This window comes from Phyllostomus hastatus, unplaced genomic scaffold, assembly GCF_019186645.2.
Source record: "Phyllostomus hastatus isolate PE091 unplaced genomic scaffold, TTU_PhHast_1.1 phas_scaffold_585, whole genome shotgun sequence".
NCBI classification, from domain to species: domain Eukaryota; kingdom Metazoa; phylum Chordata; class Mammalia; order Chiroptera; family Phyllostomidae; genus Phyllostomus; species Phyllostomus hastatus.
In genome coordinates, this window is record NW_025334037.1 from 17570400 (window position 1) to 17597446 (window position 27047).

Below are 27047 nucleotides of genomic sequence, written 5' to 3' on the forward strand. Positions count from 1 at the left end.
GAGGGCTAAATGCCCTGGAATGGATTAGAGAACTATTAAGAGGTAAACTCCACAGGTCCTGGTAATGGACAGGATAAGGTAAAATGCAGCTTGAGAGAGGAATTGAGTGTAGTGAATGAAGTTCCACAGCTTAGGAAACAAAGTTCTACAAATTGTCCTATCATTTAATGAGATACAAAACACTAGAGAAAGTTCAGTCTGGGGCATTGTGAGTTTGAGGTTCCACTAAGACTTTTAAGTGACAGGTAAAGTATCTGAATTTCTGATTCTGGAGGTCAGAGAAGCAATCTGGACTATAAATTGTAACTGAGGTCCTGGGAATAGATGTTAGACATTGACATATAAATTGTAACTGAGGTCCTGGGAATAGATGAAGATAAGAATATGGAAAGAAGAGAAAATGGTCTTAAGGACTCCAAGATTTAATGGCAGAAAGCAAGAGCCTTATGTTCTTATATACCCTCTAGCCACTGAATTATCCCTCCTTTCAAATATTAATCTCTCTCCTGTTCTCCAGGTTCGATTCCTTCTACTGCATTCAGGTCCTTTTACCAATTGTCTAGAGTTGGTTTCCAGTACTTTCATTTTTAGACTCTCTCAAACAACTCCACCCTTGAATTTTTGTCATCCCCCTCTACCCACCCCCACCCCACTTCACAGTACAGATTTCTAAAATGTAAAATGGTCTACTTTTATGAAATATTCAAATGTACTGGCCATTCAATTCTAAATACAATTATATGACTTTTCAGTTTACTACTCTATCAAATCTGCCCTTAGCAAAGCAAAAATAAACCCATTATTACTAAATCAAGTAACTACTTTCCAATTTTTATTTTATTTTCTGTTCCTCTGTCCAGCTTTTAAATGTTTATGTTCCCCAAAACTTATTCCTAGTTCTTTTTTTCTTCTCATTCTAAAGCATACATACATTTCCTTAGTGAGTTTATCCATTCCCTGGGGTAGACTTCCACCATGTGCTAATTAATTTCAAATCTATTTCATCTAGAGACCCCTCTTCTCACATAGCCCACTGTGTGCTGAGTGGTCCCCGATACTCCATGGGTTCTTCCGATTAAATACATTTTAAAAAATTCATTTTATGATCTCCCATTCCCTAAAATAAGGAACATAACTACAAAATTCTGCTGTTCCTCCTTAATTGTATCCTCTGGCACTGACAAAGCTGTTCAAGGCAGAAGCCTGTTAATCATCTTTGATTCCTCCTGTCAACCTTCCTTGACCATATCAATTCTAGACCTTATAGTAATCTTTTTTTTTCCATTGCTTTTAGAGAGAGAAACATTGATGTGAGAGAAACATCCACTGTTTGCATCTCATGTGCGCCCAGAACAGGAATTGCACACATCCAGACCAGGAATGAATGAAACAAGATGCAGGGTCGGATTCGGCCCTCAGGCCTTGTGTTTGCCACCTGTGTACCAGACAATGCTCCAACCAACTGAGCTGCACCAGCCACAGCAACCCCTTATAGCAGTCTCTTAAATCATTCCACTCTCTTTATCGAATTTACACTTTCAGTGATCTATTTCCTTCTAGCATATGTTCAGTCAAAACATAAGGATCAAATATAATTCTGTCATTACTTAAAACTTTTCATTGATTTCCCATTTCCCATTGTCCCTAAGGGGAAAAAATTCACCACCTTAGGAAAAATCAATTAAACCTTCTTCAGTCTCCTCTTCTCTTAGCACTGTGTATAACTCATGAGAACTACTTGCACAGAAGCAACGAGAGCTGATTTACTAGGAGCAGTCTTTCCATTGTCTGTAATGGCTTCCATATGGTTTCCATTCTCTATAATGCTTATATCACCTAAACATCCTTTGATACTCAGGTTAAGCTTCCTCCTCAGGGGAAACTTTCCAAGGCTCCTCTTACTCCAAATTAGGTATCTACATCTGTCCTCCATAGTATGTACAGCATGCTTTATTATTCTATTTACCCATATAGCTCCCTCAACTGTGCACTCAAGGAGGATGTAGACTGAGTATTCTTTCTCCTCTAACCTGAGTGCTTAGCACATCCCCTGGGGTTTAATTAATTAATTGCTATTAATCATTAACACCACACCTAAGCATATACCCTTTTAACTCTTCACTTCTATAAATACTTTTATCCTAATGTCTTACGTTCAACACTACATACTGACAAATTCAAATACTTGGGATTATTTGCTTTGAGAGGAAAGATTTTATCTTTTGTAAAAAAAAATTGAGATAGATTCAATTAATTTATTCTACGATGTTATAATACACCAAAGAATAGTCTAATTTCAGGAATTCCTTGGTGTGCATACATGTCATGGTTCCCAAATTTTATTTAAAATTGAAAAACAATTCTTCAGTTCTAGTAGTAAAGCAAAGAAAGCATCATACTATCACCTTTAGAAAACTAAAGGGTAAACAGAGGAAGAGACAAGGTAATATGAAGCAAAAACAACCTATTGAAGAAATCAATATTTGCCTTCACTAGTGTAGCTCACTGGGTTGGGTGTCATCTCACAAAGCAAAAAGTTGCCAGTTCCCTGGTCAGGGCACATGCCCAGGTTGCAGGTTCTGTCCCTGACTGGGGCACGAATGACAGGCAGCTGAATAACGTTTGCCACATCGATGTTTCTCTCCCTCTCTTTCTCCCTCTTTTCCTCTCTCTCTTAAAAATATTTTTTTAAAAATCAATATTTAAGAGCAACAAAAAATATCTAAGATGTTATTATTTGATATTAAACTGCTTTGCCACTTTTTCTTTTGCTCTTCTTAGTACTTACTTATTACAGGACAAGATTAGTACATATTGTTCAATGTGTTCAAGTGGTATTCTGTCTTCTAATATGTTAATCTTACCTCCACCAAATGAGAACATTTTCACTTCTGTAGGCCTAAAGTGACAAGATTAGGTCTAGAAAGACACTCAACAGCTGTTCAATAAATGATTTAGTTTATAGATTTATACTGGCAAAATGAAAGTATCTAAACCTTTTCAGTTGATATATAGCAACATGGATTTTTTTAAAGATTTTTCTTTAGAAAACAAACAAAAAATAAAGAAAAAGATCTCCCCAAATGAGAAACTCCAGTCGCTATTTACCAATACTAATCTTGATTTATCAAATAGAATTTGCCAAGGAGTTTTAATGGGTCACTGATATTTAAAACAATTCAATGGCAAGAACTGCAATGAGGTTTGGATGTATTTTGAAAGTATCATACATCACCGTCAAAACCAGTCATAACTTTGTAGAACAGGCATGATTTGGGAGCCTTTTTAAGTTTAACCTTGTCAATCATGGATGCTTTTAAGTATCACTCCCCCACACACAGAGAGACACACACATACTCAGTTTTAAGGAAATTTTTAAATCCGAAGATGCAGCTCTAAATTACATCATCCCCCCACCCCTCCACCCGCACATAAAATTCCTATTCTAATAAGAAAGCTCTCAATTCGGAGTTCACTAGAAAAAAAAAGTCCATACATATCTAATTCTTATCAGATTTTTCTTGGGGAAAAAAAAACAACTCAAGTATTTTGTTATTTGAAGGTGCCTTAACAGCAAACAATTAAATGTGTGAAGAAGGTTGTCAGAGTAACACTTGTCATTCACACCACTTATGGAAAGGCACTCCAAGACTTACAGAAACACTAATTAAAATTAACGAAAGCTTCTCACAGGAACTCGTCGGAGAAGCATCTTTTGTCATTTGCTCTCTGAATCAGAGGTAAACCAAATCGCCTCCAAGCTCGCGAGTTTTCACTCTAAGGTCTAAATCCACTCCACCTGGCACTGACAAACTGAACTCAGATGCTCAGCAAATAATTCATTAAGGTGAGTTCCCATTCCTTCAGTATAACACAGCTACTCAAAAAAGAGGCGGGGCGTGGATAGGGAAGACAGAATGAAATTTCAATCCGAGATCATAAGGGAAGGGGAACTGTATCTTTCCTCTTTACTAACAGACGAGTCTAGGTGCAACATCCTAATGGTAGCTGCTTGAAATGTCGCTCCACCAACCGTATCTTTAACTCAACATGAATGAAGACACTGAAAACGAGAGCAACGTAGAATGATGTTACCCACCTCCAGCCCCAAAGAAACACGAAAAACACTAACCCAGGACTCAGGTGGGCCTTCTCACCTGGGTCCCGCAGACGTCCACCGTCCTTGCGTAAGCGCACTTTTTAGCAATAAGCCTTGCGATTGGTAGACTCGAGACGGCGATTTCAGTTCTATTGGCTACAAGCGCCTCAAGGAGGCGGGAGTTTGGGGCTGTCTGTGACAGGCCCGCTGCTGGAGAGCCCAGAGTTTCTATTGGGTCTCCGCGAAAAGCGCCAAGATGGCGGCCGTGGGATCCTGCGGCTCCGGCTCCGGGACTACTGGGTGTGTGGCGGCGGCAGCAGCCAGCAAAAACGTCACCAGTTTCCAGAGGAAGGGTCCTAGAGCCAGCGGTACCGACAGCGGCGGCTCTCGACTGGTGTCTATTGCAGGCACACGACCGTCGGTGCGGAACGGACAGCTGCTGGTATCAACCGGGCTCCCAGCCCTGGACCAGCTCTTAGGTCGGTTCAGCACTGAGATCTGGGGTCAACAGAGGGAAAACTTGGGGAGGGGACTTGCTGGGGGAGCTGCCCTGACCCCACATAGCTCTGTGGCCCCTTAGTCCTCGGACCCGGAGAGGACTGCCTGGTCTGATAGAGATGGATGGGAGGAGTTGTTGCATGGAGACGTGTAAATGCTGTTAACTAAACCTGTTCTAGCGCTCCCCCCACTTTCTCTTCTGGTTCCTGCCCACCAGCCTTTTTTCTAGATTATGACGTGATCCCGCGTGCTTTTACCTTGGTCATGGGGGATTATTAATGTTTGGAGACGGTTTGGCTTTCATCTCTAGAATCTCCTCCTGGTCTCCCGCTAACCCCAGGTAGTTCGTGGTTTGGGTTAACCCTGTAGAAGTTTATATCATTGTGAGAGATGGGTTTCGTTATAAGATGCTGAAAAAAAGTAACCTCCCGTCTTTCACTGTCAGGCTACTTATCTACCTGTTCTGAATCTTTTTAACAAACCGAATTGGCTTTAAGAGAATGGATCTTAAAGGTTTAAGTGAATCCAAAGTAGCTACAGCCTGTTTTTGATCGTGAGAGCCATACCCCTATCTGCATCTGCGTTAAATACGTGTGTATATATATATGCTTTTGTTAGATTTTTTTCCTCTATGTTCTTTGCTTCCAGTAGTTACATTCCAAACGATATGTTCCAAGTTCACATTTTAACGAGAAAGAGACGTACAGTTCTTAGGCTTTCCTATATAATCCCTGGAATTTTTTATGACAAGCCTGTTATGAATATGCTTGTTTTATAACTGTTCTATTGAAAGGATTGACCAGATTAGTTTGGGAGGACAGAGCTTCTATGTTAATAAAGATTGTAAATTAGTTAATTCCCATCTGAATGCTGCATCATTAAAAATGGTCCGTTTGTATTTCATAACTTTTTAATAGTATGTGATGTGTGTCCATCAAATCTTGTACACTTTCCTAAAATATTAGAAATGCCATTGTTTGTTCTTGTACTTCACTTGACATTTTATCTCTGTAATTCCTGTGTCCCCACCCCACCCCAAGGCTTGATGCAAAAGAAAGTGACAATACAAGTAACCTGTGAGAAAGAAAGAGTATGGTCTCTTGGCCTGTTATTTCATGGTTATTTCTACATAAATTTATGTATTTTTACCTAATTGTGTCAGGTCTGCTGCCTTCCTAAATTGCATGGTACTATGAATAAAAATGATTCGGAATATCTAGTTAGTAAATATTTATCTCACCTTTATTTTTCCCTTGTGAACCTTAGAAGCTGTTTTCAAGTTTTAAGTTCAAATACAGGATCACGCCCAAGTGTGATTTTATATATATAAAAATATATTATGGGTGATTATGTATGTGTGGTTATATATTTTATATATACACATGTGTGTATGAATTCAACTGGGATATGTAATTTCACTCACTTGATCCTGGAACTCTCCAAACAAAAAGGTCACATTTCCCATGTTATACCTTCAGTTCCTCATTAGAATTATAAACTGTGTGTAGCACAGTTGTTGTTAGTGGATTTTCAGTAAGCTCTTGATTAAAAGAAAAATAATGTGAGGGAAAAAAAACTGGACAAGAATTTATGAAATATGTAGGATGGAGCTCTAAAAATAGAGATTAAGTGACGTGAACATCACAAATAGTGACAGCCTGGGCTACTATGCAGGCTCCAGATTTAGTCGTCTGCCAATGTTGTAGCTCTTTCACATTTTTTAGAACTCCTTTCAAGTGATTTTAAATGCTTACTGGACCTGAAACTAATGATTTAACTATAGTCCCTTAAAGCACCCACCAAAAAAGTAACCCGAAGCAACTTCCTCGTGTGTTTCTGCAGTGATATAAACTCGAACTGTAATTTCAAAAATTTCCAGATTTGCTTGGGGATGGGGACTCCACTATTTGACTGTGACAAGCTTTTTGCTAAAAATCAGTGTTCATTAAGATGATTAAAGTAAGTATCTGTTTTTGGATATTTTGGAATATTTTTACACGTATATAGTTAATTCTCAAAGTGCAAAGACGTAGAAGTCATAATAGGAGTTACTACATTTGGAATAATAAATATCTGCAGAAATATTTTAGTTGTTAACTTCTTAATGACATGTTTGTATTTTGATGTTCTATTTTGTATGGCCCTGTGGAGCAAACCGTTTGTTTTTCATTAAAACAGTATTTGAAAGTGAAACATTTGGTTGCCAATATGTATGCATATAGCTATAAGCAAAACATTATGTTGTTACTCAAATATTATTTGACTCAGATTGTGACAAGCCTAATATGACCATATTGTGAGAAAATGTAACACAAGTAGGATGTTACGATATTAGGATGATGAAACTATACTGTGACATTGTGATTGTTGCCAAAATATGTATTAAGTGATTACTGTGTAACAAGTAAATACTGTATTGTTGCTGCCATTCAGTGCAGTGATATTTTACTACTACCACTATGACATCATTGTCATTTTAAGCATAGCTGCAAAGTATACTTAAAAGCTATCACACAGGCTAATTGAATGTTAGTCATTTAATGATATGTTCATATTCCCATGGTTTACTGCAAAAGCAAAGTGTTTTATAAATTTGAGAATTCTCTATATCCCCATGTTTTAAACATGATATAATCATATTAAATGTTGTTTTGGCAACTTAATTTTGTTAGATATTGATATACATTTCCCAAGTGAACTACATTTAAATTTGGGGGGTTCTGAGATTTCTCAGTCCAGTTTCTGAACCCTGCTCTTCCAGGAAATTTATATTGTTATTTGATGATAGTATATGTAAATAATCCATTGTTCTTCCAGGAATTTCCAGAGAGAGATTATAGTGGGAAAAATATTCTTTCAGAATTTCTTTTGCTGGCATTTAAAGTGTAGACCATTTTAGGGTCATGTCATCTAATCTGGGGGCATTGTCACCCAGCCTCATCCTTCAGAAAGGAACTTGAAGGAAAGATGACTTCAGGCTTGACTGGATTAACCTCTTTGCTGTTTAAAATTTACTAAGTTTTGGCAGTCAGGTGAATGGCAGATAGGGCTTTGGGGTAAATAATATCCAGAAAGAGTATTCCAAAGAAGCTTGATGGTAGCTGCATTTTCAACACTGATGTCAAAAAATAAATACTGATGAGTTTGTGTCCTTTACTGTATTTTACTCTAGAAGGTGGGAGAAGTACACTGAGTTTGGACAATGGAGTAATCCTGGCTATAATATTTTAGGAACTGAAATCTGTAGCTTGTTCCTTTGTATTTTTATGTAGAATTGTTTCATGTAATTTAATTTACATAACCATTGTCACTATTCATAGCATTTTCTGTTTTAATTCCTGTATTTGCCCAGCCAATAATTGTGATAATCTAGAGTTGTTGGGATGTTTATACCCCTAGAGAGAGAAGCCAAAGTAGATTTATTAATGAAATAACTGCAATTTAATTTGAGGTATGACATTAAGTACTTAAGGATATTGCTATAAACTAAAAAAAGGATAGGAAAGTGCTTTTTATATTGCATTTTCCCTAAAATGCTTTCTATAATTTTAAGCAAAACTTAAACTTTTTCTCTTGTAGAGAGTACTGGGAAGGACTTTGTGTAACTTGCCATTATCTTTCCTGTTTTCTTTTCCCTTTTATTTTTCTCTGACTTTGAAAAAAGGAGATGCTCTTGTTGTAAATAAGGCATTACTTCTCAGCCTTCATATTCTAATATATGAATTTGACCTTATTTACCCCAAATTTATAGCTCAATTAGAGTTTTGTTTTAGGAAGTGTGGGGATTGAATATTTTGTCTTTAAAATAATATTGATAAGAGAAAATACTGATTTAATTTTGTAACTTGACACAAAATTAAAAAATCTTTTTCCTCCTATTTTAAAAGCCATAAAATAGGAAGATATTGTCACTTAATTGCGAGATCTTAAATTTTCTTACAATGTTTTTAGATCATTAGATTTTTTCTACTTTAAATACAAAAGACTGTCATTTTTAAATGTAAAATTTTGATGAAAATATTTTAAAATATCAAACTTGAAAAGTGTCTTCAAGCTTTCAAACTTGTGTAATCTTACATTTGGATATAATATTCTACTGCCTGTATTTTTAGTAAGCTTGAAATTAATATATTTCTAACCAAGGTCTAGAAGTAAAACCAAGTATTTATTTGGTTAATGACTTAGAAAGTGTCTTGATGATTTCTGTAAGATATGATTAAAGGGGAGAGGAAGTGGTAAAAGATCATCTTACTTCATTGTATGTTTTATCATAAAGTAACATGATTGCTTATTTACCTTCTTATTTACCTGTTAAACATTTTAGTGGACTATGGGAGAAAAATATTTCTATTTTAATTGGGAACTATGATTGACAACTGTGTTGCTTTTGAAATTACATAAAATTGTTAATGGGTTACTGGTTTTAAAGACACATGTATTAAAAGCTAGTTTGGGTTGAACATATTGTGTCAAAGTATCCTGTTGTGTTTGGTTAATTAAACTTACAAATGTTTGGTGGGGACATGACTACAAACTTACTGTAGTTTAAAATATAGATAGAACCTAAGCATGTCAAGTAAGGTATATCCAAATACCTTGTACAGAAGTATTTGGGGGAAATGTGAGGTTTTGTCATGCTGAAATCAAATTTGGAAGACTAAAGATACTTTGCTGCTGTGTATGTGTTAGCCATTTTACTTCATATACATAGAATAAAAGCTTCATTTAAGAATAGTTGATAAGGTAGTCATCCTATTCCCGAGGACCAACCTTCAAAATGACCAACCTTTACTAGAGCAAATTCTAATTTGAGCCTAGTGAATTTACATAATAGAAGGAAAAAAACTGAAACGGCCCTTTTGTAAGAGACATCCTGGTGGGCTATTAATTTGGTTGATAAAAGTCACTGAACTGTCTCCATTTATTTATTTTTTTTGTTTTGAGTAATGTTGAACTTTACAAACATTAGAATTTTCATATACCTGAGATTTTAAACATTTGAGTGGTGTTTTCCAAATTATCAGGAACAGTAGATTGTATCATTCTTAGAGAAAAATTACCTCCTTAGCGTAGTCTGATTTTTCCTGTTAAGGTGATCATCTTTTATAAAGCAACAATATGCTTTCAGTGATTCCTGCTAATCAGAAAATAATTGCCAGAATGGTAAGGGTAGTGCCTACCGAGTACCCCCCTGGGCCACACACCTAAACTAGGAATGCATTCAACTGGGAAACTACTCCTGGGTCTGTTCCCATCATCCCACTATGAATAACATTCACAGAGTGTCTTTAATTGTCCAAGTATTCCTTTACACGAAGCCTCAAAAGTTTATATAAATCCCTAATTTGGGAAGACATGAATGTAGACCCAGTTTACATAAAGTTTAAATAAATCTAAATCATATGAGAAATAGGTTAAGGAAAAAAAACTATTTTTTATACTACCTGCTTAAGACTAGACACTGCAGTGTCTGTTTACACTTATATTTTGTCTCCTTAAATATACACAAAACAATGATTAGGTAGTTAAACATTTATTTCTGCCTTTCAAGGAAAGTGGGGAAAGAAGGACTTGGAAAGTGTAATTTGAAATGTTCAAAATGGATTTAAAAGTTAGACGTGGTCTGCATGTGGTTTATATGTAGTATAGGCTGTACAGTTAAGCATTTAACCTAATCTTGTCCCAAAGAAAACCTTTTTGTTCAGATCCTTTATGGCTGTTATCATCATATATATTTCAGTTTATATTAAACTTTTAACTTGAAGAGCATTGGAAGTTATCCTATGTATGGCTTTAACTGGTATAATGAAGGAACTTATCTAAGTATGGAATTAAAATGCTATATATTTAGTTCTATAACAAATACAATTAAACAAAAATATTTAAAAGTACTGGTTTATTTTTTTATTGTTTTCCTCTTTATGTCAATTAGTAATGTTCTGCCTATAGTTATAAAGTTGTCAAATGTTACATTGTATTCTATGTGACATGTATGTTACCAGATTTTAAATTCTCCCAAAGCATAACATTTATGCTACTTACAAAGCAAAAAATAAACTCTATCAAAGGAACTTTTCATACTGTTTTTCTATAAAACATTTTCCACTACAAAACTTTTGGGAGGCCCTGACTGGTGTGGCTCAGTGGATTGGGTGCCAGCCTGTGAACCAGAGGGTTGTGTGTTCGATTCCCAGTCAGGGCACACACCTGGGTTGTGGGCCAGCTCCCCAGTATGGGATGCAAGAGACAACCACACATTGATGTTTCTGTCCCTCTCTCCCCTTCCCTCTCCCTAAACATAAATAAATAAAATCTAAAAAAAAAAAAAACTTTGGGGGGGAAATTTCTTATTAGCATTCTAATGTTTGATAATTTTGTGCCTCCCGCCCTTGCAAAACCCCAAAACATTCTAATGACCTTGCTTTCAACCATCCAACAATATTCTAGTCATTTTCTTTTTCTTTCAATTTGTATTCTATTTATTATAACAGCCTTCGTGTATGAGTACATTTGAAGACTATTTAGACTTGTATGGATGAGACATCTGTTCTGCCTGCAGACAATGCTTGGTGTGCTGGTGGGCTTTGACAGGACCCCTATCTGGGTACTTCAGGGCTGGGGACCAGTGTGGTCTGCAACACATGAATTCCTAACACAATCCTGACTCCTCAGGCATGAGCTTTCTTAACACTCCTTACCAGATGTGTAGTATGATCAGCCGATTATGCAGATCAGGACACAGAAGCATCAAGAGCTATATTAACTGCCCAAGACGGGAAGCTAGAGATTAGAACATGAGTTAGGTGTGGGTTACCCCAAAGCCCATGTTTTTTATTTAAATTGAATTTATTGGGGTGACATTGGTTAATAAAAGTATATAGGTTTCAGGTGTACAGTTCTGTAACACATCATCTGTGGTACTGTGTGTTCACCACCCCAAGTCAGATCTTCCCTCACTATTTATCCCCCCTTCCCTCTTCTGCCTTGGCAGCCCCTAGTAGTGAGTATTTTTTTTATTATACCTTAAGTACATTTCATATTTTTACTTTTAAGAGAACTTGTGTTTGTGACATTAATTACAAATAATACTGTACAAATGTTTTTAAAACAAAATAGTTGAACATTGTATCTTTAGTTCTAGTTTCCTAAAGCTTAATTTTACATTGATTTTTGATAGATCATTATTGAATTACATGTTCATGATATTTAAGAGAACATGTTCTAGTAATAATCAAACATTTATTTTTGTGATTGTGACTCTTGTTTGAAATGACAAATGTTTATTTTAAATTCTAAATATAGAACATGTCCAGACTTTGTGTATGTTATCCATAATGAAAAAAGAATCACTTCTAATTATCAGAGGTTTTTCTCTCCAAGGCTTACTAGATTTCAGGATAAATATTGAAGTGGAATTTCTATTATAATAACCTTTATTTTCTTGGTTGTACTTCTGTAGTAGTTAAGTTACTGTGCACACTTAGGTCTTGGCTATTGAGTTAATTTATTAAGTGCTAAATATAACATTATTAGAATGATTAACCACAGTTATGTTGAATGCTGCATGGTCCTATCACAGGAGAATGGAGGCTTGTACAGTATATTATGAAAGTAATTGTAATGTGCAGTGTGTAATTACATATAATATGTAATTATTTCATAATAGCACCTTAAGCAAAGTATTGCAAAGGTAATTAAAATGTTGTTTTCAACAGCAATTTTAAAGTTATTGGAAACCTGTCCTTTTTAAAGCTTAACTTTTATGCTAGAAGTAATGTGAAAATGTAGATTAATTAATTATTCTTGGTTTTGTTTTATTTCAGGCGGAGGTTTGGCTGTTGGAACAGTTCTTCTGATCGGTTCGTATAGCATACATACCTGCTCTTCCTGGTCATTTTTTTGTTGTATATAATGATTTTGGGGGGGTTCCTGTTCTGAGAATAACTCTGTGAGAATTACGGTAAAATAAAGAGGAATTGCCTTGTTTTAATTTAAATTAAACTTGAAATAAATTAGGCAAGTGTATCTTATAATGCAGCTCTTACAATTTAAAAGTATTTTTTTTCTTTTTTTTTTTTTTGGTTACTTCCTTTCCTATACTGTACTTTACACCCCCTGGGATATTCTATAACTACCTATTTGTACTACTTAATCCCCTCACCTCTCACCCAATCTCCCATAACCCCCTCCCATCTCTTTATTTTTAACCTTTGGTATTTTAATTATGATGTGACTTAGGGTGGGCCTCTTTGCATCCATCTTGTTTGGGACTCTCTGTGCTTCCTAGACTTGCATGTCTAGCTCCTTGACCAAATTGGGGAAGTTTTCTTTCATTATTTTTTCAATAGATTTCCAATTTCTTGCTGTTTCTCTTCTTCTGACATCCCTATGAAGTGAATGTTGGATTGCCTAAAATTGCCCCATGGGCTGTATACACTATCCTTGTTTTTTCAGATTATCTTTTCTTCTTGTTGTTCTGATAGGTTGGAACCATGGGCTGGAGGGGTTAGGTGTGGAGCTGGGACTCCTCGCTCCTGAGAAATCCCTCCTGAATTTTTATCCACCACATGTGGGTGAGGGACTAGCCCATTCCATGTCTGTGCGCCTCCTACCAGTGTGGATGGATGTGGTTTCTTTACTTCCATAATTGTCAGACTTCCATTCAACTCGATTTCTGTCAGTTCTGAGCAATGGTTTTTCTATATTTTGGTTGTGATTTTGTTGTGGTCGTGCAACAGGGTGAGCCATGTCTGCCTATACCACCATGTTGACTAGAATGCCCCCTCTACTGTACTTTACATCTCCATGGCTCTTCTGTAACTACCTATTTGTACTTCTTAATCCCCTCACCTCTTCATCCATTCCCCCACACCCCTCTCCAATCTGGTAACCATCAATACACACTCTGTATTCAAGATTCTGTCTCTGTTCTTCAAGTTTGCCTAGTTTGTTTTTTTAGATTCAATTGTTGAATAATATGTATTTTTTGCCATTTTATTTAAAGTTCATAATTTTGATCTTCTACTTTTTCTTAAATAAGTCCCTTTAACATTTCATATAATAATGGTTTGGTGATGATGAAATCCTTAGTGTTTTCTTGTCTGAGAAGCTCATTATCTGCCCTTTGATTCTAAATATAGCTTTGCTGGGTAGAACAGTCTTGACTATAAGTTCCTGCTTTTCATGAGTGAATATTTCTTACCAATCACAGGGCATTTGTCTTCCATTTTTTAAAAGAAGACTGAAATTAATGCCAATTGATATTTTGGAGAATTTGAAGCGACTAATTTGAGAAGTTAATTTGCTACCATTTAATGTATCTCAGATTTTTATCTTTTTATTGAAAGAAAAGTAATAGACTGATAAATCATATTTTTGTTCACCTTTAAAGGTACAATGGTTCTTATTTAAACATACATTCATAACCCTATTTGTCTTATTTTTTTAGTTTAGATTAGAGAATCTTGGTATTGAAATAAACCTTGGCAGTTACATAATCAAAGCTTCCCTGTAGCTACCAGTCACTTTTCCATAATTAATGTTTAATCCATCTACCTGAAACAGATTTTTTTGTTCCTAGTTTTGCGCTTGGATATAATACAGAATTAATCTATCTACTCCTTCACTTGACACTCTTTTTTTATTCTTAGATATGACACTCTTAACATATTTGAAAATAACTATTTTATTACCTCAAATCCTCTAAATTTCTAAACATAGATTTGCTTGAGTGACACATGTTAAATTGTGTGAGATATTATTAAATTGCTTTCTGAAAAGGTCATACCGCCTTATACTTCAATCAGCAGTTACAAGAATACCAGTTAACCCTCACATTGACTGTATATGTGTGTGTGTGTGTGTGTGTGTATGTGTGTGTGTGTAAAATGTATTTATTTTTTAGAGAGAGGGGAAGAGAGGGAGAGAAGATCATGTGTGAGAGCTACATCGATTAGCTGCCTCTTGTATGCCCGTAACTGGGGACCCAGCCTGCAACCCAGGCATGTGCCCTAACTGGGAATTGAACTGGCAACCCCTTGGTTCGTAGGCTGGAACTCAATCCACTGAGCAACACCAGCCAGGGGATAGATCTGTTTACTATTATTACATTTTATCTTTGCTTGTAGCTAACATAAGGAAATGCCATTGATTTTTGTACATTGGTCTATAACAGCAACTTTTGTATAGTTCGTACAGTCACTTGAATTTTCTAAGTATGCTATCGTCTTCTGCACATAGTAACAAAGTTATTCCATAACAGATTTTGGTGCCTTGGAACCAAGTGAGTGCTTTCATAACAAATACCTTAAAATATGGGGGTGGTTTTGGAACCAGGCAGTGGGCAAAGCCTAGAAGGATTATGAGGAGCATATTAGAGAAAGTCTAAATTGCTATAAACAGACTTTTCATAGAAATTTGTACTTTAAAGATGCTGCCAATGAAGGCAAAAGGAAGCGAGGTCCATGTTACTAAAAGCTGGAGGAAGGGAGATCCTTGTTGTTAGGGGCAGAAAGCCTGGTGACTTTGTTGTCTGCAGTTATGTGGAAACGGAGCACTTGCCTAATGAACTTAGTGATCTAGCTAAGGAGAGTTCTTCTGTAATAAGTAAGCAATGAGGAAAAAACTCAAGCGTAACTGAAGCATAGTAACAGATTATTTAAAAAATGTATTCTTGATGAAATGCCAATTCACCAAAACACTATGCTAGGTATTCAATAACTAGTTATTTGTTAAATTAGTGATTAAATAAAAGAATATAAGTTATAAAGCAAAGGCCTTGCCTTTAAAGTCTTTATTTAGAGCTATTTCTTTGAATCTTTTTAGTATTATGTATGCTCTACTATGAACTTCTACATGTATAAGATTTTTAAAAATATGCATAACGGGTAAATTTAGTTTTTTCATGTATTAGCTTGTTTTCTTTATAAAACCTTAATGCAAACTTTATAAGCATTTTTACATTTCTTTGAAAGATTAGATTAGCAGATGGAGTCTTCTCTATTGGGTTCTCTGCTTTTCTTTTTTTAAAAAAGATTTTAATTTATTTTTAGAGAGGGAAGGGAGGGAGCTAGAGAGAGAGAGAAACATCAATGTGCAGTTGCTGGGGGTCATGGCCTGCAACCCAGGCATGTACCCTGACTGGGAATCGAACCTGCGAAGGTTCTCTGCTTTTCTTCATTCCCAAGTCAATACAACTTGTATAGTGGATGAAATCTGCCTTAAGAAATGAATAGTTTACCCTGGCTAGCATGGCTCAGTTGGTTGGAGTGTTGTCCTGTAAACTGAATGGTCACGGGTTTGATTCCCAGTCAGGGTACATGCCTAGGTTGTGGGCTCAGTCAGGAACTGATTGATGTTTCCCTCCCTCTGCATCTCCCTCCCTTTCTCACTCTCTAAAATCAATAAGCATGTCCTTGGGTGAGAATTAAAAAAAGAAATTAAAAATTCTAAATAAAAACTAAATAAGGAGATTTAACATCAGTGGTTAGGAGCATAAGGCATGATTATATTGCTTATCACTCAGATTTTTTTAATTCCAGAAGAGAAAATTAAAACATGAAGATGATTTGCATTAAAAATTTTTCACTATAGATTTTCTATTTTAACCATTTTCTCTTGAAATACATTACTTATTAACAAGACAGTTCTGCACACATGTAAGTGCATGTGTGTACATGCTCATGAGTTTGGGACTGTAGTGTATTTACACTACTATGGACATTAGAGATAGTGAGCACGGCCAGAAAACCCCAGGTAGATCTACTGTAGACTTTCTGAATACAACAGAATAAATTAATATGATACATAAAAGGCCATTCACTGAGGTGTAAATTGAAGCACTAAGGGACACCTACATTTACTTTGAAAATCAAAGGTAGACTTTTTTTAAAACATATTTTATTCTTTAGGACCGGAATAAGCTTTGAGACTTTTGTTTAATTTAAATTGTTTTCTGACATTTGGGTACGTGGATAAATGTGGGACACTGAAAAGTGTCAAAAGTGAAGGAATGGCATAGAGTTTATACAGTTTTATTTTTCTTTTAAAGATCTTGATCTTTTTGCAGGGATATTGAGCATCAAAAAGCTTTAGAATTTGTCTGCAATTAAAATACAAGTTATGTGACATTTAAGAATGCATTATTTTTAAATTAATCTCTTACATTAATTATAATTTTAGTTCTAGAAGATAAAGTATGATAGTAAACAATTAATTAGAACTAAATTGTACTTTTATATTACTTAGCTATCTATTGCTGTCTAACAGTATTACCACAAATTTAGCAGCTTAAAAACACGTTTGTTATCTGACGACTCCTACAGGTCAGGAGTCCAGGCATAGCTAGCTGGGTCCTCTGCAAGCCAGCAGTCAAGGTGTCCGCCAGGGCTGGGTTCTCATCTGAAGGCTCTGCAGTGGAGGATCTGCTTGGAGCTCATGTGCTATTGTCTGCAATTCGGGTCCTTGCTGGTTGTCAGCAGGAGGCTGTACTGCAAGGGCGGGTCACAGAATGGTGTCTTATTTCTTTGGGAGGGAGAATGTCCTGTAAGGGAGAATGTCTCCCAGCAAGGCAGATGTTACAGTCTTAGGTAGCAAAAATGACATCTCTGTCATTTTTTTTTCTTTTAGAAAAAACAATATTTTTAATGGTTGTACCAAAATATTGGAATCATACAAGTTCAGAGATTATTTGTTTCTCTTTTTTTGCAGTTTCTTTTTTTAAAATTTTATTTTAATCATTGTTTAAGTACAGTTTTCTGTCCTTTACTCCCATTCCAGCCCACCCACCCAGCCCTCCCCAACTCCCTCCCATTTCCACCCACCCTAGTTTTTGTCCATGTGTCCTTTATATTTGTTCCCGTAAACCCTTCCCATTGTCCCTTGAAATTCTCTCCCCTCTCCCCTCTGGTCACTGTCAGCCTGTCTTCTATTTCAGTGTCTTTGACTATATTTTGCTTGTTTCCTTGTTTTGTTGTTTAGGTTCCTGTTAAAGGTGAGATCATATGGTATTTGTCTTTCACTGCCTGGCTTATTTCGCTTAGCATAATGCTTTCCAGCTCCATCCATGATGTTACGAAGTGTAGGAGTCCATCTATGCTGTTGCAAAGGGTAGTAGCTCCTTCTTTCTTTCTGCTGCATAGAATTCCATTGTATAAATGTACCATAGTTTTTTGATCCATTCATTTACTGATGGGCACCTGGGTTGCTTCCAGCATTAGCTATTGTAAATTGTGCTGCTATGAACATTGGGGTGCAAAGGTTCTTTTAGATTGGTGTTTCAGGGTTCTTAGGATATAGTGGTGGTTCTTAGGATATAGCAGTGGAATTGCTGGGTCAAAAGGCAGATCCATTTTTAGTTTTCTGAGGAAGTTCCATACTATTTTCCTTAGTGGTTGTACCAGTCTGCAGTCCCACCAACAGTGCACTAGGGTTCCCTTTTCTCCACAACCTCTCCAACACTTGTTGTTTGTGATGTCCCTGTCATTTTTAACATGCCCTGTTCTTTTGGTTAGGAGCCAGTCACAGGTTCCACCCACACTCAAGGACAGGGACTATGCGAAGGCATGAATATCAGAAACTTGTTAAAAGGCTGAAATAAGATAGACTTGTATTAGTGCAGTTCTTTAGTAAAACCATTGACTTTTTGTTCTGAAGTATTGAAGCATTTACAATGTGCTTAACACCGTTAGGTAGTATAAATTTTGGTTTTACCCATTGTGAACTTGAACTGGATGTTGACTGCACATGGAATAACTATGAACAGTACATATATAATGCACAGATATTTAGGCAGCTATAAGGTATGGACAAGGCTTAAGTTCTCCCTTATGTTCCTTTGCTTCAGTCCATTTTTGACTGCAGCCAGATGAACTTTCTGATATGAAAACCGGACCATGATATATACTTGCTTAAAACCTTCCTGTGCTCTCTATGGATCTTAAGGTGAGGCCCAAGCTCCTTAGCTTAGATTGTGAGGCCTTTAATGATCTGCCACTGCTGATTCACTTTAGTCTTATCTCTTCTCATTCTTTCACCTCTTCCCTCAAGCTTTCTGTGTATCATCCTAAGCTTTTAATTCCAACCAAGCCCCAACCTCTTACCTCTCTTCGGGCCTTTGCTTCAAGATCTTTCTTGCTGCATCATTTTTTCCTCTTTTCCTAACTCTAAATCATCCTTTTGGTCTCCACTTAGATATGTCTTTCAGAAAGTCTTCCTTAACTGTTGCTTTTCTTCTCCTCACCCTTACTTAGTATTCCTTTTGTAGACTTCTATAGTATTCTTTTTTATTTAAGGTTTTATTTATTTGTATTTAGAGAGAGGGGAAGGGAGGGAGAAAGAGAGGGACAGAAACATAAGTGTTTGGTTGCACCTCACAAGCCCCCTACTGGGAGCCTGGCCCACAACCCAGGTGTGTGCCCTGACTGGGAATCGAACTGGTGACCCTTTGATACTCAGGCCAGCACTCAATCCACTGAGCCACACCAGTCGGGGCTGAAAACTATTTATATTAGTAAGACAGAGGTAGTCATGGAGTATTTTAAGCATAAAGACATATTATGAAGGCTATACTGCAGGAATAAAGTAAAAACTTGAAATGATGGAAATACCCATTATCCTAATCTAAACATGAGATGATGTTTGCTACTACACTTTTAAAACTTTAATCACAAATATAGTACCATATTTTGATGGGATAACAACACTGCCTAACTTTTCTATTTCTGCATTTCATTATATATATTATACTGTAATTGTTTTGCTATATTTACACTACTCTGATATGAAATGCCATTTCCCTACACTTTTGATTGATTTCAAGATTGATTTCTACTTCTCTGCTACATAAATGTGTGGGAGATAGAGAGACAGGAGGTAGAATGATCCCCAGATTTCGGGACTCAGAAAGTTTGGAGTTAATACCATTAGGTAAGTCAGGAAAGGAGGAGAATGAACGGATACTGAGGTAAAGTAATGAGTTCAGTTCAAACTAATGAATTTTTTGTTCCAAGTAGTTCTACCTAGTAGAAAGTTAAATATTTGGATAATAAATTTAGGCTAGAGAAAAATATTTGGGATTTCTCACATTATTTCACTAATGTCTTTTTAAACACATTTTTGGATGAAGTTATATGCATGTGTTAGAAAGCCCAGGTTTATGAGACCCTTGAAGCTCCATCGATGGAATGTTAGTGGATCTCTTAATTCCCTGACATTACATGCAAATTTGTGTATGACTGTGTATATTTTTAGAGTAGCATATATAACTTGCATCAGATTCTTGGAGTGGTCTGGGACTCCAAAAGAGTCTAAGAACAACTAGAGTTAAGAGAAAAGCAAGTCAAAAATCATGACATTATTATTTAAGAGATAGATAAAGGAAAAATAAGCCCATGAAAGAGGTTAAGGCCATAGCCTCTGGACTCAGATGCCCAGATTTAGATCACGCTTCTGCTGTTTCCTAGCTGTGTCACCTTAAACAAGCTGCTGACATTCTCTGCGCCTTCGTTTCTTCACCTATAAGATAGAGATGAATAACATTGATCTTCTAAGGTTATTATGAGGATTAAATGAGCTAATGGATGAGAAGTGCATTGCACTGTTTAACATAGTCCATGGTCAATAAGATTAGTTACTTACTATTTTTAGTAGGATATTGAGTTCCTCGGGACTGAGGACTAGCCCAAAGTGAGGAAAAGAAGACAAAGCTTTAAGTTCCCCCTTTCCCACAATTGGAGGTAGGTACCTCTCCCAGGCCCGCTGAACTAGCACAGCTGCTTCCTCATGATTCCACCACCATCACTGCCTGACCAGGATATACAGCAAGGATTGGAAAGAGCAGGAACACAGCATTCATAGTAAAAAGTGACCCCTCGCCCAGGCAAACAAGAGGGTACAACTCCAAGAACATCAGTCTAGATGTTGAGGATGCTTGCAAAACGCAGAGACTGGCATTTTCGTTTCCCAGTGGATTGCTTACCGAACTTCTGAACCTGCAAGCCTATTAGTGAGCAGTACATGTTATGTTTCCCAAGTCTGATGTAGAAAGGGGAAAGGAAGCCTGCTTGAAAACAGTGTGTAAACACCTGAAATAATGATAGTGATAACTAACATCTCCAGAGAAGAAATTGAATATGAATAGGCCAGCCCCTCAAAACCCCAGATTCTGCATCTTTGAATGGTGTTTTAGTGGCAGATGGGACCAGAATGAAACAGAGCACTACCCACGAAAACCACACGTATCACCTGCCTGGAAACCACCATAACTCCATAGGCTACAAGCAGCAGGTTTGACTGGACCATATCACAGCGAGGCTGTGGGCATCTCTCTGCCTACACCAGAGAGCTAATTATGTAAGTTGATTTCTGCTGCTTTCCCCCTTCCCTGCTGTCCCAGTCACATAACTAGGACTTGGAGAGACAACGCTGGGGAAGAGGTACTTTAGAACTTTTTCCCCCTTAGAACCCCTCTGCCCCATTAAGACCTTCAAAGCCACACGCTTAGTCTGCATTTAAGGAGGAGGAGGAAAAGCTTCACATTAAATGTTCAAGTTGTATATTTGACTGTTCAGAGTTTTGATCATTGGAACTGGTGGTGTGAAAATCAAGGAATCAGCTGTAGATGTCATTAAGAAATGAGAAAAGGAAGATTTTCACAGCATCATGGAAAGTAGTAACTAAAAAAAAAAGAAATAAAACCACTTCATATTTTTGTACTAAAGAATTGAGTGCTGTATATAAACTGTTTACACATACAGAATGAAGATTGGCTAAAGAAACAGCAAAACTGAGAGCAAGAAGTGTCTTAATAGGGGATATGGGTAGAGAGAGAACGTCCACGCTAATAACTACATTAAACAATTGAAGTACGATGAAGATTTAAAAGTGTCCGAGAAATTGGATAATTAGGAAGTCATTGTTGACTTGGAGAGCAGTCTCAGTGGAATGATAGGAGCAGCTCATTTGGACCCTGAAATAAGGAAACGATGATACTCCTGTTCTTTCTATCCTCTGGGCTTCATCCTGCCCTTTGGGGCCCAATGAGCAAGTGTAATTCCATTTCCGAGTGACGGCCTATCAGATACTTGAGGACAGCTCCCTTGCATCCCTTGGGTCTCTTTTCCTTCAAGCTAAATACCTCATTTCTCATGCTCATAAGTCCCTTTGCCACCCTGGCCACACCATTCTGAAGATACTTCAGTTTGTGTAAATACCCAAAGAAGTCTATTACTGTCATTCTAGTCGACTACCAGAGTACATGAGGACAGTCATCTCTCTCAACCTAGGAATTAGACTGTTAATTCTGGCCAGACTGCATGTGCTTCTTGGCAGTTCTGTCACATCATTATCATTTTTGCTTGCCCAGTGTTATGGGGATTCACCAAATAGATTAATTAAATGCTTATTTTACAACCTCAAAATCTGTTTCACAAAATTGGTGATTTTTAGCTTGACAATCCCTAAATTGGTGATATTTCTCCTATTATTTTTTGTGCCTCATATAGGAGTCTTTGAAAAATAGAGAGTTGATAACTATCATAGTGTGTGTGCCTGTGTTAGGGCGTGCTTTCAGCAAACTATAGCACATCTGGATGACTTGCAAGACAAAGATGGATTTTTGTTTGTTGTTCTTTTCCTTAACTAATTCTACAAATATTTACTCGATGGTATACTATGTGCCCAGCACTAGGGTTTTACCAATAAGAAGCATTCTCTGCCATGAGATCTTGTAGCTTGGTGGGAAAGTTTCACTCCTGCGTATTAAATGCTACTATAGGAGTTAACCCGATGCTTCACATCGTTGTGATCATCTCACCCAGCCTTGGGAAAAGCTTCTCCAAAAAATGGGGCCACCTGTTCTGGGTCAGGGAGGATTTAAGGGAATAAACTAACCAAAAGGTGAAGTAATGTAGGCAACAGTCCAAGGTTAAGATGCAGTGTGACAACTAGACTAGAGGTAGTAACGTAACTATGAGTGTGCATGAGATTAGTAGGGACTGTATGTAGGTAAGAAAAGAGTCAAAACCCTCTTCATTTTAGAGATAGATAAAAGAGGAGCTCTGCCATTTAGTTTAATTGTTTATTGTCATTCTTCACTAATGATAAATCACCCAGTGTTTTTTTTTTATTATCTACTAGTAAGTTTCACTACTATGTGCAATATTTGTCTAATATACTTAGGTCATTTTCTTACTGAATATTATAATATGTCCTTAGTTTTCAAGTAATTACCTTACTTTTATAATTATAATAGTTTTGGTTTATTTCTTTACTAAGAACTTGTTAAGCAATAATCATGTACATTTTAAAGGGAAAATGTGACTGTTACACCACTGAAAAAATATATTTTTACGCACATTGAACTCTGCTCTTGGGCCATAACCATGCAGAGCCTGTAGACCAGGTTAAAGGATTTAGTTCTTTCTCCCTAGAGCAGTGAGAAAACACTGAAAGATGTTAAATAGGGAAGTGGAATGATGTTCGGGTTTGTATTTTTAAGGTTACTACTACACTATATTGAAGGAAGATTACAGTGGATGCAAAGAAATAAGTTAGAAGCCATTACAGTTTTCTAGCAAGAATTGTTGGTAGCAACATGTTGTTGGTATGGAAGGAAATGATTAAATTCCAGAAATACTTTGAAAAGATATTTAACAGGACTTTACAGATGAGCCAAGGAGTGGGCTGGTGAGAGAGAAATGAGGTTTCAAGAATAAATCCTGATTTTCTAAAAACTGAAAGAGTTTTTGCATTGGGTGGAAGGAAATAATGTTACTAACATTATGTAATGTTTGTGGATATGTGGAATTTGAGGCACCTTTGTACTTCTATATTTAATAATAACAAAAGCCTGACTAAATGAATTATGGTACATGTATGTACTGGAATATTGTGCAGGCCTCTACGTGATAGTTATAAGACTGTGAACATGTGAGATTAAATGAAAAAAGTAGAATTCAAAATTCAGCAATGATTATAACCATGTATGAAGACATCCACAGAAAAAGTACTAGAAGGAATTATAACAAATTGTAGCAGTCATTTTATGAGGGTGTAGATGATTGGTGAATTTTTTTAAAAATTCACGTTTTCATGTTGTGAAAATATCAACCTTAGAAATGAAAAATTTTAATATCAAATATGTTACTTACATCACTGATTTATAATGACTTTGGTTTATATGATTGCTTCTGTGAACTGATTTAAAGGTAACTTTAAGATAAAATTAATTCTTTTTTTAAACATGACTTTCTATTTTGTTCTAATGTATAATACAAATTCTTACTTACGTAAAATGAGCATTTTTTTCCAGTGTGATAGCTCCATTAATCAATGGGCAGTGCTTGTCACCTTGTCACCATGGCCACGTTTGTGTCTAGTGTCTCCACCTGTCAGCTGTAAGCAGCACACAGACACAGTGAAAGCATTTTTCTTTTCCTCTGACCCCCCAAAAAAACCTCATGAAATGCTCCTAAATCCACATGAAGTCCATTTTGTGTCTTTTAGTTTTGTAAATATTAATTTTCACTTGTGATGAGGATAGTAGTGAAGAACTAACTGTATTCTTTAACATATGAAATTAAACTTCATATAAACTATATTTTTGATCATGGATCAGCTCTAATACATTGTGTTGAGAAGATTTATAAACCAGTTACTACCTGGTATTTTAGTCATAACTTAGGAAACCAACTTTATTTACTGAATTATAATTGACATACAATAAAATGGATTCATTTTGAGTGTATATTTTAGTGAGTTTTTGCACATTTGTATACTCACAGAACCACCATAGTTAGGAACAAACTGATGGGAACCAGAGGGGAGGAGGAAGGGGATAAAGGGGAGGAAAGCGGGAGGGGTTTTCAGGAACATGCATAAAGGACACATGGACAACACCAAAGGGTAGGATCAAGAGTGGGAGGTCAGGATGGCTGGGGTTGTGGGGGGGGGGGGGAAATGGAGACGACTGTACTTGAACAACAATAAAAACAATTAATAAAAAAGAAATAAGTATAGAGCTCATTTATGCACATATTTTAAGTTATCTAAAATTTTTCATGTTCTTAGAATCAACTGTAAATAGAATTTTTAAACTTTCAATTTCTAGTATTTTTTACTAGTTTTTAGAAGTACAGTATATTTTTATATTTTGACTTTCCATGCTACAACGAGATAGACTTGACTTACTAGTCCTACAAGTTTTTTGGTATATTCCTTAAGGTGTCCTACACAAGTGATAGTGTCTGCTTGTGAAAACTGATTTACTTCATGTTTTCCAACCTGTATGCCTTTCATTTCTTTTTCATAGCTTATTACATGGCTGAGACCTTCTGAAAGGTATTGATTAGAAGTGTTGAGAGTGTATATCCTTTCATTGTTCCCAATCTCAGGAAAAAAGCATTCCATTTTACCATTCTGTTTTCTGTAAGTTTATATTATGTTTAATGTATTACTGGTTTTTATTTTTTGATATTTTAAGGATTATTTTCATATGTGTTTATGAGGCATATTAGTCTGTAGCTTTCTTTTCCTGTGATGTCTTGGTCTAGTTTTGGTATCCAGGTTTCATGGCATTATAAAATGAGTTCTGAAGTTTCTCTCCACCCTTTTTTTCTGAAGAGTATTTGTAGGGTTGATATAATTTCTTCCTTAAACGGTCTGTAGTTTTTTAAAGTCTTTGTCTAGCTTAGGTGTCAGAATAATAGTAGACATATGAAGTGAATTAAGAATAGTTTCTCTCTCTTTTTTTAGTTTGTTTAGAATTAGTATATCTAACATAAATATTTGATTGAGTTTAGTAGTGAAGCTTTCTGTGCCTGAAGTTTCTGTGCATGGGTGGAGGTGGTAGTTTTTATTATGAATTTAATTTTGGTTTCCTTTTTCTTTTGTCATACTTATCTGTATCCTTCAAGGAATTTTTTCATTTCTCCTAGTTGTGAAATTTTTTGACATAAATTCATGATACTTATATTGATGCTTCCAATGTTTATAAGATCTTTGGTGAAATCTATTTCATTCTCAGTTCTGATCATTTGTGTTTCTTCTCTTTTTTCACTTGATCAGCCTAGGTGGAGATTAATCAGTAAGGTTTACTGATCTTTTCATAAACCAGCTCTTAGTGTCACATTCCTCTCTTTCTCGCTCTCCGTTTGGTCCAGGTTTTCATTAGTTGATTTTTTTCTATTTATTATTTCTTTGCATCTTCTTTGTTTTAATTCTTAGGACCTTATCATTTAGCTTATTAAAATGAAACTTAGTTCATTGATTTGATCTATTTTATTTTCTAATTAAGATTTTAAAGCTATACATTTTCTTCTATGGTTGGCTCTAGCATTTCTCAAAACTTTTTATGTATTGTATTTTTGTAACCATTTAGTTCAAAATATTGTCTAATTTTCTTTTTTATTGCTTTTTGATCTATAGTTACTTAGAAATGTGTACTTAGATTTTAAGATATCTGGAGTTTTCTATATATCTTTTTATTATTGAATTCTAATTGTATTCCATCATAATCTGAAAACATACTCTAAGAGTTTAATGTTTTGAACTGCATTGAGACTTGTTTATTGGATTAACATATGGTTTATGGTGCAAATTGTAGATGCATTTACAAAAAAGAATTTTTTTTCTCTGGAACTATGTGATATAATCAGATTAAGGTGGTTGATGAGGTTGTTCATATTTTCTATTTTCATAATGATTTTTCTCTGTAGTTTTTCTGTCAGATACTAAGATATGTATGATGAAATCTCCAAATATAATTTATTTCTATCTTTTCTTATTTCTGTCAATTTTTCTTTAAGCAGTTCTCTTTTTTAGGAATTTCAAAGAAAAAATTTATCTGCTTACATGCATATATGTGTATAAATACACATGTACATGATCAGTGTTTTATAATTTCCCATATATTTATCATCATTTGTACTCTTTTTTCTTCCTATAAATACAAATTACCACGTTGTGTCACTTTCTTTCAGCTTTTAATGATCTGTAGTACAAGTCAGCTGTTGATAATTGCCTCAGTTTTCACCTCAGTTTTTGAATATGTTTTGTGAACTTACAACTTCTGGTTCAGTTGTGTTTGTTTTAAAGCTCTTTGAATATATAACTACCATTTCTTATGACCTTCATTGTTTGGGGTGAGAAATCAGTGTTAATCATATTGCTCTACCCCTGTATGCCACGTCATTTTCCCTTGCTGCTTTCAAGGTTTACCCTCTGTCCTTGGGATTCAGCAAATACGATGTTTATATTTGACATTCTTTGCATTTACCCTAGTAGAGATCTTTTGTGCTTCTTGGGTCTGTAACTGAATACTTTCATCAAATTTGGGAAATTTTTAGCCGTATTTTGGCCATCACTTTTTAAAATATTGTTTCTGCTTATCTCCCTTTCTCAATGTCTAAAACTCCAATTAAACATTAGTTGGACTTCTCTGTATTGCTCCACA

General features: G+C 35.9%; 2 protein-coding genes across 4 annotated transcripts in view; one reads left to right on the forward strand and one right to left on the reverse strand.

The window, feature by feature from the left end:
* IMMP1L (inner mitochondrial membrane peptidase subunit 1) overlaps window positions 1-4272 on the reverse strand; it is a 55834-nt gene extending 51562 nt beyond the window's left edge. Inside the window, exon 1 of one of the 3 annotated variants that reach the window (XM_045825413.1) lies at window positions 4158-4272. The gene's annotated coding sequence lies outside the window, so the exon portion shown is untranslated. Of the gene's footprint in view, window positions 1-4099 lie in introns of all 3 variants that reach the window. The other 2 variants (XM_045825412.1, XM_045825414.1) reach the window with 2 other exon arrangements.
* Window positions 4273-4345: 73 nt separating this feature from the next.
* ELP4 (elongator acetyltransferase complex subunit 4) overlaps window positions 4346-27047 on the forward strand; it is a 202204-nt gene continuing 179502 nt past the window's right edge. Inside the window, exons 1-2 of the mRNA XM_045825782.1 lie at window positions 4346-4578; window positions 12421-12456. Coding sequence (XP_045681738.1) covers window positions 4356-4578; window positions 12421-12456 — 259 coding nt within the window. The 5' untranslated portion in view covers window positions 4346-4355. The remainder of the gene's footprint in view (window positions 4579-12420; window positions 12457-27047) is intronic.